The 12783-nt window shown below is 43.0% G+C and overlaps 1 protein-coding gene across 1 annotated transcript in view; it reads left to right on the top strand.

Moving 5' to 3' along the window:
• Positions 1 to 12783, top strand: part of LOC144826165 (astacin-like metalloendopeptidase) — a 180986-nt gene that overhangs the window by 37378 nt on the left and 130825 nt on the right. Inside the window, exons 4-6 of the mRNA XM_078684558.1 lie at positions 2941 to 3081; positions 3184 to 3301; positions 10735 to 10910. Of these exons, the coding sequence (XP_078540684.1) occupies positions 2941 to 3081; positions 3184 to 3301; positions 10735 to 10910 (435 nt within the window). The remainder of the gene's footprint in view (positions 1 to 2940; positions 3082 to 3183; positions 3302 to 10734; positions 10911 to 12783) is intronic.

The raw sequence follows: 12783 nt of genomic DNA, 5'->3' as shown, positions 1-12783 counted from the left end.
AAACTCCTAGGGGCCCAAATTTCCTCACCAAACTTTGTGAGACATTAGGAATTAAATCTGTTTTATATAGAAGATTTTATTAGGTCCTGCCCAGCTATATTTTGGCTAAAAGTTTGGGAAAACCCGGCAGCGACTTTGACAAGGGAGATCATAGCCGACTGCTTCAAATGCGACAAGGGAGGGTGCATACCCTGGCTTGCCGCTGTTAGAAAAAGTTTAACTAGCGTGAATTTAGAGCACGTCTTTTTTAATCCCTTGGGCCAAGAGGGAATAAATAAAAAGACTCTCATGGATGCACTATAAGAATCCTATAAAAATGCAAGATATGCCTTAGAGCTCTCAAAATCATCAATCGCTAGGTATATGTCATTAGTGGAGGCTGTCAGCAACCTAACCCATATGCCGTCTGAATATCTCCTGAAGAACATAAGTCGTTGGGAGAGAAGTTTGCTCTTTCGCCTCAGGGAAGTTAACCTAAAATACTCACTTTGCTTTCCTTTGGGATTCAATACTAACCTCAAGCAAATGCCCTGTCCCAGTGTCACTCGTAGCAATCAAACATTGTTACATTTTTTATTTTTCTGCAATTTTTATCAAAAATATACAAAACAGTATTTGATCCCCCACTTCAAGGCTACTGCAAAACTTAATTATAGAATAGCATATCGGGAAATTCTCCGACTTGAGAAGGACAACTTGATTTTCCGCGTCAGCTCCTTTTTGAGAGTGGCAATTCGCTCATTTGCGTCCACGAGCACTTTGTAACGCATTTCGGTGTCCCTGAATACACAACACTGTTTTCCACTCGACAAATTTACTTGTACCTTATAGCGTGGAACACCAAACAAAATCGTTACCTGTGGACTGGACTGCCCTAAAAGATTTAACCTAAATTGCACCTTATATCATGCTGCTTAAACCGTTTACAACCAACTGCACTTTATTATAATATGCTGCTATTTGTTTGTTGCACCTTATATCATGCTGCTAAAATCATTTACAATCAACTGCACTTTATTGCAATATGCTGCTATCTGTTTGTCGAAACTTTGAAAGTGCTCAAGATTATTATGCTGCTATCTGCTCGTTTTCAACTATCCCTATGATATTGCTGTTTTGTATAATATGTTCTTTTAACATAAATGTATAACCAAAGTCTTTGTAATCAGATAATCCCCCTTTTTTTACTTATTGTATTTATATTGTGTTTTTAACAAAAGTCGAACTGTTGCTGGTTTTCTTGAACTGTGCTTCTATGCTTATTTTATATCCGAATAAAGATTATTGAATTGAATTGAAAAAACAAATAGAGGAATGGAAAAAAAACACTTAAAAAGAAATGCATTCTGGGAAAACAAGTCCTCCCCAAATACATTTCAAATTCATAGCAAAGAAACATCTGGTAACAACATACAGATATGTATCATGTCATCATCACAGAACTAATATTCTTAATCCAATCATATGATTGACCTACACTAGTATATATTTGAAGGATTGTGTTATTACAATCATATCAATGAAAATTAAAATTAACCTTTGTGTGGACAAATTGTCTAAATCGAACCTACTCGTTTGTCTAGCTCAGTTAGCAAATATTCAAAGAATTATATTTGATTCATACTTGTATGTAACACAAATAATGACATGTACAATCCTGACTTAGATTTAAAGACTTACAGCCAGATTCATGAAGCAAAAATCGGCTCGCAAAGGGCCAGATTCTACGAAACTGGCCCTTTGCGAGTGCTTTTTTTGCATTTGGGATTCATCATCCCAAATGCAAAAATCGCAGATTTTGAAATCGCTAAATTGCGAGGAATTGCATTTAAGGAAGCTCTACTTGAGATTCCTTAAATGCAATTCATGAACCATTTCAGAATTGCGAAATCACAATTTTTGGCCGCTATTTACCGCGAAGTCTGACTTCGTGGTAAATAGCGAAAACTTAGAATAATGCACTTTAGTGCATTTTTCTATGTTGGATGTTACACACACATGTTCTTTGGACATGTGTGTGCACAACACCAGTGTAAATCACCATTTCAGGGGTGCTACAGGGTTTCCTTTGGACACCCTGGCAGCCTTGGAATCGCTTCCTTATTTGCGATTCGCTAATTGCGAATCGCAAATAAGGATTGGTTCCCCATTCATTCCTATGGGCCTTTGGCCCATAGGAATGAATGGGGAGTCATTCCTTATTTGCAATTAGCAATTAGCGAATCGCAAATAAGGACGATGTAGAAATCGCTATTAATTTTGCGATTTCTACATGCATCCCGTTTTGCGAGTCTTTAATAGCGATTCCTTAATAATCGCTATTAAGGACTCGCAAAAGAGGAGCATGATGAATCTGGGGGTTGTTCAGTTTTAGAAGTGTGGACGAAGAATTCCACAGAATCTAGTCTGGTGTCAGAATAAAATGGCTGCCTCTGTCAACATGTGTGATGTCACTGCTGGTGTTTGCTGAAAGAAGATATACCCTGCTTAGAAGGCAGTTGACAATCATAGAGGTTAATAGGATTTTTCTGTCTTAATGTGCTAAATGTTATTATGGCAAGTCAGTAAAAAGCTTTTAACAGTGCCATAATTAACTCCTGATATGACAAGATGACAACACTATAGGAATGTAAGACACAGGAAACCATCCCCAGTAAACATTAACAGCTGCAATTACTCACTGTGCATGCCTGTGTGCTGAGGCCTTTTTCTTAGTCCTTAGGGTAATTTGTTTTCTTAAGACGGTGTGTAGGCTATGATTTGATGTTGTACCTGAAATGGCCACATCTTCCTCCACCAGGTTGAATTCTTGCATTTTTAAATATTGTTATTGAAATCGCGCTATAGGTCTAAAATCAGCTTCCTTCTCTTCCATGTGCTCTTCTTCCTTCCTGTTTTAAAACAGACGCTGACTACTATCACTGTCTTTTACTGTTGTAGGCAGCTCACAGCTGGTCCACGAGGGGGACATTGCCGTCCAACCAGGCCGCAGTGCCCTCGTATGTCCAGACAACAGCTGCTTCTGGCCCAAATCCAGCGATGGGACCGTCCGTGTGCCCTACACCCTCAGTCCCACTTACAGTGAGTTCACTTTTACACCAAAGCCCCACTTTGTCTTCCATAGATACCTTTCCAGGTTGCTTCCCCTTATGTCATTCTCTCCTTTCCTCTGTTGTCCCTCAGGTGACCAAGATGTAGCTACCATCAAAGATGCAATGAGTGAGTTTGCAACACTGACCTGCATCCGCTTTGTGAACCGCACGTCGGAGCCAGATTACCTCCAGATCCTGCCTGTGGATGGGTAAGAGCATAGGACACCCTAAGGACTGACCCCACATTCAGCATCACACCAGATAGGGCTCCATCAGATACACTTATTTCCTCTAGACCCTGCCTAAGGATGGTAAGAGCACAGGGCACACTGAGGACTGATCCCACATTCAGTTTCACACCAGATAGGGCTCCATCAGATAGACCTACTACCTCCAGATCCACCCTGTGGATGGGTAAGAGCACAAGACACCCTGAGGACTGATCCTACAGTCAGCATTGCAGCAGACAGGGATCGATCACATAGCCTCTGTGTTAATAGGCTGCTTCCCTAATTGGCAAATAAATGTGCATCATCTCCAGCTCACATAGGACCCAAGGTAGAACACTTTGAGGCATGTTTTTGAAAATAGTGGTGCAGGTTAGTGCAGCAAGTCACTTTGCTGCACTGCCCTGTGTCACTGGGAAAGGACAGGAATGCACAGTATTTAAGCAATATGGCACATTCTTGTCCTTTCCTCCTGCACTGGCTCAAATGCGGCAGCCTAGCCCCGACGACGGCACACTTGCACCATGGAGCTAGGGTGTCCCTGTTACAGGCTGGATTGTTTTTTCACAGGAAGGGGCACCTTCCTGCACACAGAAAATCCATAGAAGCATGTTCCTCTTTGTATGTGTGCTGCAGAAAGCAGCACGCATTGAAAGAGGAACAAACAAGCCGAAATACAGATATCTCTCCTGGTTATGTATCACCTGGGACGGCGTATCTTTATGGCGCATTCCCAGGCTTGATAAATCTGGGAATACGTAAAAAACCATGGGACTTGCGTGGCAACACCCACTGCAATGCCCATGGAGCATCTCCCTTGCACAGAGTAAGGCAACACAGTGATTTGCGCAGCATTGCTTTCCTTCGGATTGATGTAGCCATTCATAGCCGCGCAATCTGGCTTGGCATGGCTAAATAAATCTGTCTTAGAGGCTTGTGTCAGGTATATACCATATTGTGTGGTGCAAACATGATGCAAGCCTCTCATAAATAGGCCCCTCTATGTCTACACAGCACAGTTAAGATGCATAGAATGGGATAAAAGGTATATTTAACAACCTGGATTTAGGTTAAAGGCGCAACACTCCTTCAGAGATGAAAGGTGGTTGTTGTTCAAGTTCACAGCCTATTAAGTTTTCGCTAAAACTAAACTTTCAGTCGGACAGCTAGCATCAGGGAATCTCTTTCCTCCTCAGTTACTTAGGCCTGCTGTTCCTGAATGAGTGATACAAATAAAACTGAGATCTTCAGATTGGTAAACCGGATATGTGATCCTCGCACTGGTGGTCTAGCTCCTTTCAAACCCCATCAAATTCAGCAGAATCAGTTCACAGTCTGGAAGTGATTTTTAATTCCAATTTAACTTTTAGTTCTCAAATTCAGAATTCATATCCACCAGGTATTTTATGTTAAAAGTACTCCAGAAGTTTGACCTCCTTCTGCCTTTTGACTCCTAGAAGATCTTGGTCCAGTCATTGACATTAAGTCGACTGGATTTTTGTAACTCACTCTACATGGGTCTTCTTGAGCTTCGTATCCACAAATTACAATTTGTACATAACCCAGCAAAACAATTGATTCACAATGCACCCAAATGGGACTATATATTGATATGTATATCTTCAGGTTATATAGATGAAAAGTGAAGAATAATATGTTTATACTCTATATCGTTTTATGGCAATATAAAAAAAAACTTGATAACATGGTACAACAGCCAAATGAGCAATTACTTTATGTGGGCTAAAACCTCTGTTAGTGATCATCCGTGGGCTGCTGATTACCACGGTTTGTGGTGCTTCAGTGACTGACCATCCACGTTCTGTGAGCTGTCACCAAGGTATCCCCAGGGTTTGTGTTCTATATGTCAATGACTCCCCATGGGCAAACACAGTGAAACTCCCTACATAGGTTGTGAATTTTAGATCAGAGAACTTCCATAGGCTGTGGGTTCACAGTGCGAGATGGTGCTCCATAGGGTGTGAGCACTCATCATCATAGTGTTGTCCATGGTCTGTGGAGTCTCAGTGATAGATCCTCTTCTGATATATGACCCGGATGTATGACGGTACAACGCGTGGTATTACCACGCGTACCGTTACAACGCAGGTTTAACAACGCAAGTCGTTACAACGACTTGCATTGGGGGGCGCTGGATAGTGAATAGTTTAATTTACTATTCCAACTCCAGTCCCCATGGATAGTAGGGAAGGTGTTGGATAGTAAATTAAACTATTCCCTATCCTAGAGCGCCCTCCAGCGAAAGTCATTGTAACGACTTTCGTTGTAAAACCTGCGTGGTAATGGTACCTCGTTGTAAAAGTTTCATGGTAAAGGATGTTCTCCATATGACCCTCAACAACTGGAAACTCTCTCTGAGAGATGCCCCTCCATGGGCAGTAGAATTTAAGTAAAGACTTTTCATGGGCAGTGGCCTCTCAGTGAAAGACTTTCTATGGGCAGTGGACTCTCAGTGAAAGACTTTCCAGGTGTTGTGGACCTTCCATGGGCTTGCACCTCTCCGTGAGAAATATTATCAAATGGTTTTGACTTCTCAGTGAGAGTGGACTCTGTGTGGCAGACCCACAGTTCCATGCATTTCTACTTACCATTTTAAGCTCTCAATGCTGAACATCCACTGGACTATAAATAGCTTAGAGGTTCTGATTTCTGTATGCTTTGTTCATTACCTAGTGTTGCGATGTGGCTCCCACCACTCTCTTCTCCATGGGTCTGTCTATGTGATCCTAATAATGTTTTAGCATGGGGTGCATTTCTGTCAGTGAATCATGTGATCCTCAAATATTATCAGCATCAGATATGTTTATTCACTGAAGCTGTAATTCCCTAGCTGAAAAAAGTTGTGCTTTGCTGTTCTGCAGGGGACCACTGAGGCCTGGATGTGATACTTTTCTTACAGTTGTTTTCAATAAACTATTAAGATTTTCATATGGTTTCAGGGGCAGTTAATGGTTACTGTAGAGTATATGGGGTTGGTACTTACTGTGCTACATCAATGGCGTGTACTGCCATTTACCGCTGGTATCCCAGGGTCACAGGTTCTATTGCACAGCAACTGAATAACTAAGTGTTAGAAGTTGGGTTTCTGGTTGACTGATGTGTGAGCCCTGGTCAAGCAGTAACCACAATCCAAGGCAAGGCAAAGAACCAGAAATCCCCAAATTAACTTGTGCTCACTCTCTGGTAGCTTGGCAGAGAGCAGTCAGGCTTAACTTGAAAGTGATGAGTAAAGTATTTGTGTATTACTTCAAACAGTTAAAACAGTGAAAACACAACACTAAAAGATCCCACAACCAGTTTAGAAAAATAGAGAATATTGTAATAAATAAAACAAGACTGAAATGACAAAAATCCAATCAGGGAAACTGGAAGTATTGAATTTTGAAGATGTAGGGAAAAATAACACCAAAAGGCACAAGCAACAACAAGAGCTATCTGGTCACGCCTACCAGGAAAAAGTCTCAAGTTCAGGCTGACCTTGATGGAGCACGGGCCGGCTACAGGCACTAAGATGGGCCCACTGAATGAAGTTCCTTATATCCTGGTAGCGGAGCTTTCTGTGGATCCAAGACAAGGAGCATTGTGCAGTCGAAGCAATGCATTGGTTCCGAGATGCGGTGCAAGTTGCTGTGCACCGTTGTCAGGGATCACATTGATGGGGGCTTGCGATGCAAAGTCCGGACGTCGAAGATGCGGCGGGCATTAGGGGCAATGTGTCAGTTCCAATTAACTACGAGGCTGCGATGATGAGGCTGGCGTTGTTGTTGCGATGCTGTTGATGAAGGACGCAAAGTCCTGAGACGGAGATGCGTCACACCATCAGCAATGCATCGGTTCCAAAGATGCAAAGATCACTGCCAACCTTCTGTGCGAGGCCCAATCAATGCAACAGCAGCAGTACTTTTATTCTGCTCAAGGATTCACCATATAGCCGAGGAGATGCATTGGTTCTGCTGGCAAGCAAATTTGGCCAACTTTTAAGGGTCCAGGACTAGGGTTGCACTACTTTCGAGGGTCCACTTGACTTGGTAAACTCACAGATGTCAGAATCCAGATGTAGATGCAAGGCTATTGGAAGCCTGTTATGTCTCTAAGGCTACAGATCAGGAGGCCAGCAAACTAGCGCTTGGAGTCACTCTGGGTTCTGGGTTCAGAGATGCAGGTCCAATCCTTCTCACCCAGGAAGAGAGCAGAAGTCAGCAGGTCAGCCCAGCAAAGCAGGAGTCCAACAGAGTAGCAGTCTATAAAAGTGGTAGTCTTGCCAGCAGCACAGCAGTCCTTACTCCTGGCAGAGTATACACAGGTCCAGACGTGCACTGAAGTCGTGGTGTCTGAGGTCCACTTCTTATACCGAGTGGTGTCTTTGAAGTGGGGAGACTTCAAAGAGATGCCTTTGAAGTGTGCAGATTTACTACCTTCCTGCCCTGGCTCCAGACTCTCTACAGGGGGGGTATGCAGCTCTTTGTGTGTGGACAAGGCACAGCCTATCCAGGTGTAAGTGAGGCTGTACCCAGCTCCTCCCTCCCATCCTGTCAGGATGGCCCATCAGGTCATACCTAAGCTTCCATTGCGTGTGGTTGTCTAGCTGGAATACATGAAGCCCAGCTGTCACCCACCCAGACATATGATCAGAGACAGGCTGCAGGTGCCAAATGGCCAAGGCAAGATAATTCCCACTTTCTACAGTGGCATTTTAAGGCTAGTAATTTAAAATCCAACTTCATTCTAAATTAGCATTTTAAATTAGGTTTCCAGACACTAAAATTGATCCAGGTATAGCTTCCCATTTGAAAATTATGCTTATAGAATGTAATAAGGTAATCCCAAAGTTATCCCATGGGAGATATAGGCCTTGCACTTGTGAAAAACGAATTTAAGAATATTTCACTACCAGGACATGTAAAACTTAAAAAATACATGTCCTACTCTTAAATATATTGCACTCTGCCCTCTGGGCTTTCCAGAGCCTACCCTAGGGGTGATGTATCGGTATTTAAAAGAACAGTTTGGGCCTGGCTAGAGGTTTAAATTGTCAGGTCGACATGGCAGTCTAAAATTGCATACGCAGGTTGTCTAATGGCAGGTTTGAGTCATGTTTATAGGGCTACTTGAGTGGGTGGCACAATCTGTGCTGCAGGCCCACAGGTTGCATTTAATTTACAGGCCTTGAGCACTGGTAGTGCACATTACTAGGGACTTATAAGTATATTAAATATGCCAATTGTTGATAAGCCAATGTTACCACACCTTTGGGAAATAACACAAGTACTTTAGCATTGGTTAGCTGTGGCAGAATGCGCAGAATACAAAGGGCAGCAACAACGAAGTATGTGAAAACAGGAGTTCTGAAGGCAAAAAATTCAAGGATGCCAGGTCTAACACTAAGTTTCTCTTGTTGTACTTGTGACTGGATAATTGTGCCAAGGGTGAGTAGCCACGGCTTGACCTGGGATGTGGCTGAGGGTTTGGAATTCACAGTACAATAAAGGAGATTGCACATGATTAACTAAAAGTCCAGTGAAGGCTATTTGTTGATTTTGAACATGCATTATATTTGCAAAGAGGAAAGCAAAGGAGTAAGCATAGAGAACACCTAAAACATAGAGGGGGATATGTACAAGGAAGTGGAGGATATTTACAAAAATGTGGTCCAGCCTTGCGTTTCCCCCTGCAATGGCACTACGTTTAGCAACTTAGGGCCAACGCAGGCACCCTTGCACCAGAGAGCAAGGGTGTCTGCGTGCAGGAGAGGATTGTTTATGTGTAGGTAGGTGTCTGTTCCTGCACCTAAACAATCCCAGAAATGCCATTCTGTCACTTTCATGCGTGCTGCTCCATGCAGCACACATGAAAGTGACTAAATGGCATTTAAAAAATAGTTTCGTTTATGTACAGGAAGGGACACCTTCCTGTACCTAAACAAACAATGGAATTTTCCTTTTTCCATGTGTGCTGAACAAGGCAGCACACATGGAAAAAGCACAAACAAAGAGAAATAATGCATTAATCCTCGTTTCGCCATCTTAAGACCAGTTTTTACCTGGTCTTAATTTTGACGCTGCCTCCTATGTACGCCACCCTTGCACATAGGGGGCATCGTCAAAATGAATGGGTGTTGCGGACCTGGAACACCCTCCCCATCCACCTACGGCAGACCCAAGACCTGCTGACCTTCAGAAAACTCCTCAAGGCCTGGCTTTTTGAGCAGTAGCAGCATTCCCCACCCCAGCGCATTGAGACCCTCATGGGTGAGTAGTGCACTTTACAAATGATATGATTGATTGATTGATTGTGGTGGAACGCCCACCACAACACCCACTGCCCACACCTTTCAAGCTAAACATACAGTGAAAGGGGGCATTTTGTACAATACAGCCTTTAGCCACATTAAGTGGCTTAACGTTGCCTTGTACATAAGGCTCAGCCTCTATCGCCCCACAACGTCAATATAGGTGACGTTTTAGTGGCAATAGGTGCTTGTACATAGGCCCCAGAAAGTCTTAGCTGCTCATGGGACCAAAATACAACCTCAAGCAATACCGTAGCAAGTTTCTAGTATGTCAGTACAGTTGGAGCCCATGCATTGTGTTATCCTACTGTGAGATGGTATGCTGTTCTCTGCTACAGCCAAGAATGGGTGTTCACTCTTTTATTATGGTGGCATTTATAATTCTCCTTGTTCAGTGGAGCAAAAGTGCCAAATAAAGTGCTACAACGAATCAGCATAACCATGATATGCCTGGTGTTTGACTGGACAGGTCTCTCTAGGCAATGCCCATCACAACACAGGGGCAGGAGTGGGACTCGCATTCTTTTGCTGGACAACAATGTTGGGCCTAACAGGAAAGACCCACCCATTGATCCATAAGGTCTCAATGCCAAGATTACAGAGGCAGAAATAAGTTTACAAAGAGCAAAGAAATCCTAAAGGGACCCATCAATTTAGGATACCACCCGCAATGTATATGCTTTCTTAGCTGCACAACGCACATGTAATATGCCACACGCAACCAGAACACTGACTTCATTGGAGTATGGATCCTAGTTATGGGGGACGGAACAAATGAACCCATAGGCAACTGGCAGATCTGCCTTTCCAGGAAGACAATACTCACAGATGTGGAGTCCACTGGTACAAACACTGTCACAGGAAAGGCCAGAAATGAATCAAACTGGGGCAGAATGACACAGCTTTACTTTGCATGCAAGATCTTTTATCACAACATAGACTGCACATTGTCACTGTCCTAGAATTCCTCCTCCCTTGCAGATAGCGACAGTCAGAGAAGAGATGTACAGGTTGATGGCTTATATGGGCTAAGATTGTTATATTCTTTTTCCAACTGTGCCATTGTAGTGATTTATGGATCTCCCTGGTCCACCTTTTCCCCTAGGTGCTGGTCATTCGTCGGGAAGACAGGAGGAGTTCAGCAGGTATCTCTCTCTCAGGGATGTGTGTCGAAAGGATCCATCCAGCATGAGCTGGACCACGCCCTGGGCTTCTACCACGAGCATACCCGCAGCGACCGCGATAATTACGTGACCATCATGTGGCAGAACATCTCGCCTGGTCAGTGAAACCCCCAGGCTCCACTAAGCACTGAGCGGGGAAAATGAGTTTAATTCAGATTCCTGGTGGGCATACCTTGGCATTGAATTAGACACCTGATTTTTTCAGCTTAGGTTTGATCACAGATACCCAACAAAACACCCTCTCTACCAATCTGACCCTCGGATACTGTGATCAATATTCATTACTGTCACAAGCAGTCTGTTGTCCTTTTCACAAAAGTTACCACAGTAGGTCTTGAGTCAATCATTTAATCGGTATCACCTGGGGGGACGAGTTCTAATATGATTTATTGGCGAGGTATGGACGCCTAGAGATGGAAAATATGTGACAGCAAGTCATAACTATTTGCCTTTTGTGTGTTACCATTTCACTCTCAAGATACCTTGATGTAGATCCAGAAAACAAAAAGCTGTCCAAAAGTGTTGGAATCATTCAGTCAGTATAGACATTATGGGCCCGATGTAGGTGGCCATTACCGGTTGATAATAGCCGAATTCGGACGTTACCGACTGGTAAATGGGTCATTGAGATGTAGGGGACCTTTTTTACAGAATTGGTAAATTTACCGAATCGGTAAATTTACCGATTCTGTAAAATACTGAATCGGTAATTTTACCGATTCGGTAACTCTCACATGTAGGAGGCACTGCAAACCGTGCCACAGCCTTTAGGAGTTGGTATTTTACCACCCAATCCAATTGGGTGGTAAAATACCAAATCCAGGTGTGCATGCACATATGTGCATGCACACCTGTGCCATGTGACACACAGACATGCCCTTAGGGCATGTATGTGTGCCACATGGCACACATGCCTGTAATTGGGGTGCCAGAGGGTGTCAAAGTGACACCCCCTGCACCCTTGCAAAATTCTGTATTTACCGATTTGGTAAATACCGATTCGGAAATGCCCATTGATTCCTATGGGCTTCAATGCCCATAGAAATCAATGGGCATTACCGATTTCTTCCGATTCGGTAATTATAAAAATAAAATTACCTACATCTGCCCTCCTCTTTTTTACCACTTCTTAAATACCGATTCGGTATGAATCGGTATTTAAGAAGTGGTAAAAAAGATTTACCTACATCGGGCCCTAAATATGCAGTGACAAATGGCCTACAGAAATCCCCCAACAATTGTTGCTTCCATGCACCGTAAAAACACTGACAGGCAATGTTGAAATCATTCGCACTCTAAACAGACTTGGTCATAGGATGTTTTTATTCACAACAGAAAGAAAATGATGCTGCCTTGTGTCTTCAGAAAATTGCTGCTACCTTAAATGAGCAAATTGTTGTTCTAGCCGACATTCAGCCTCATGTCTTTACTAACTTAGCATGGGATAACGTTGATAGGCTGGAAGAGACTCTTACTGGTAGGAGGACAACTCATTGAGTCAATGGTATAGCTGGGCTGCCCAAGTTGTTTGGCCTCAACCTTTTAAAGATCCTCTCCCAGGCATTGAGAAACAAAAGCAAAGAACATCGACCACCACAATTACCAAAAAATTGTTAGTGTATGATTCTGGTGAACGAGTTGGGCCTCAGCCATTGATGACAAGTACCTATTCATGCCAGAATATGTTGCTTAATTGAAGTTTCCACACAATAAGAAAACAATCTGGTTTATTAAAAGCCAAGAAGCGAGCCATGAACAGATAATATCAAGTTGGAAAGGATTCAACAACAGTACTAGAGTTCTTGTTGGTGTATCACAGCATTCCATTGGCTACTTGCCCACGAATGATGCCCCTGCTACTAAGTTAAAAACTTTTTCTGAAATTTTGAAACATTCAGAGCTGAAAAGGGAATCACTGCATTTGGTAAAAATTGAGGTGGTCATGGATCAAGCTTTCTATGCAAAAGTAA

Source organism: Lissotriton helveticus, chromosome 3_2, assembly GCF_964261635.1.
Source record: "Lissotriton helveticus chromosome 3_2, aLisHel1.1, whole genome shotgun sequence".
In the NCBI taxonomy this organism is placed as follows: Eukaryota; Metazoa; Chordata; class Amphibia; order Caudata; family Salamandridae; genus Lissotriton; species Lissotriton helveticus.
This window is presented reverse-complemented; position numbering and strand designations above follow the sequence as displayed.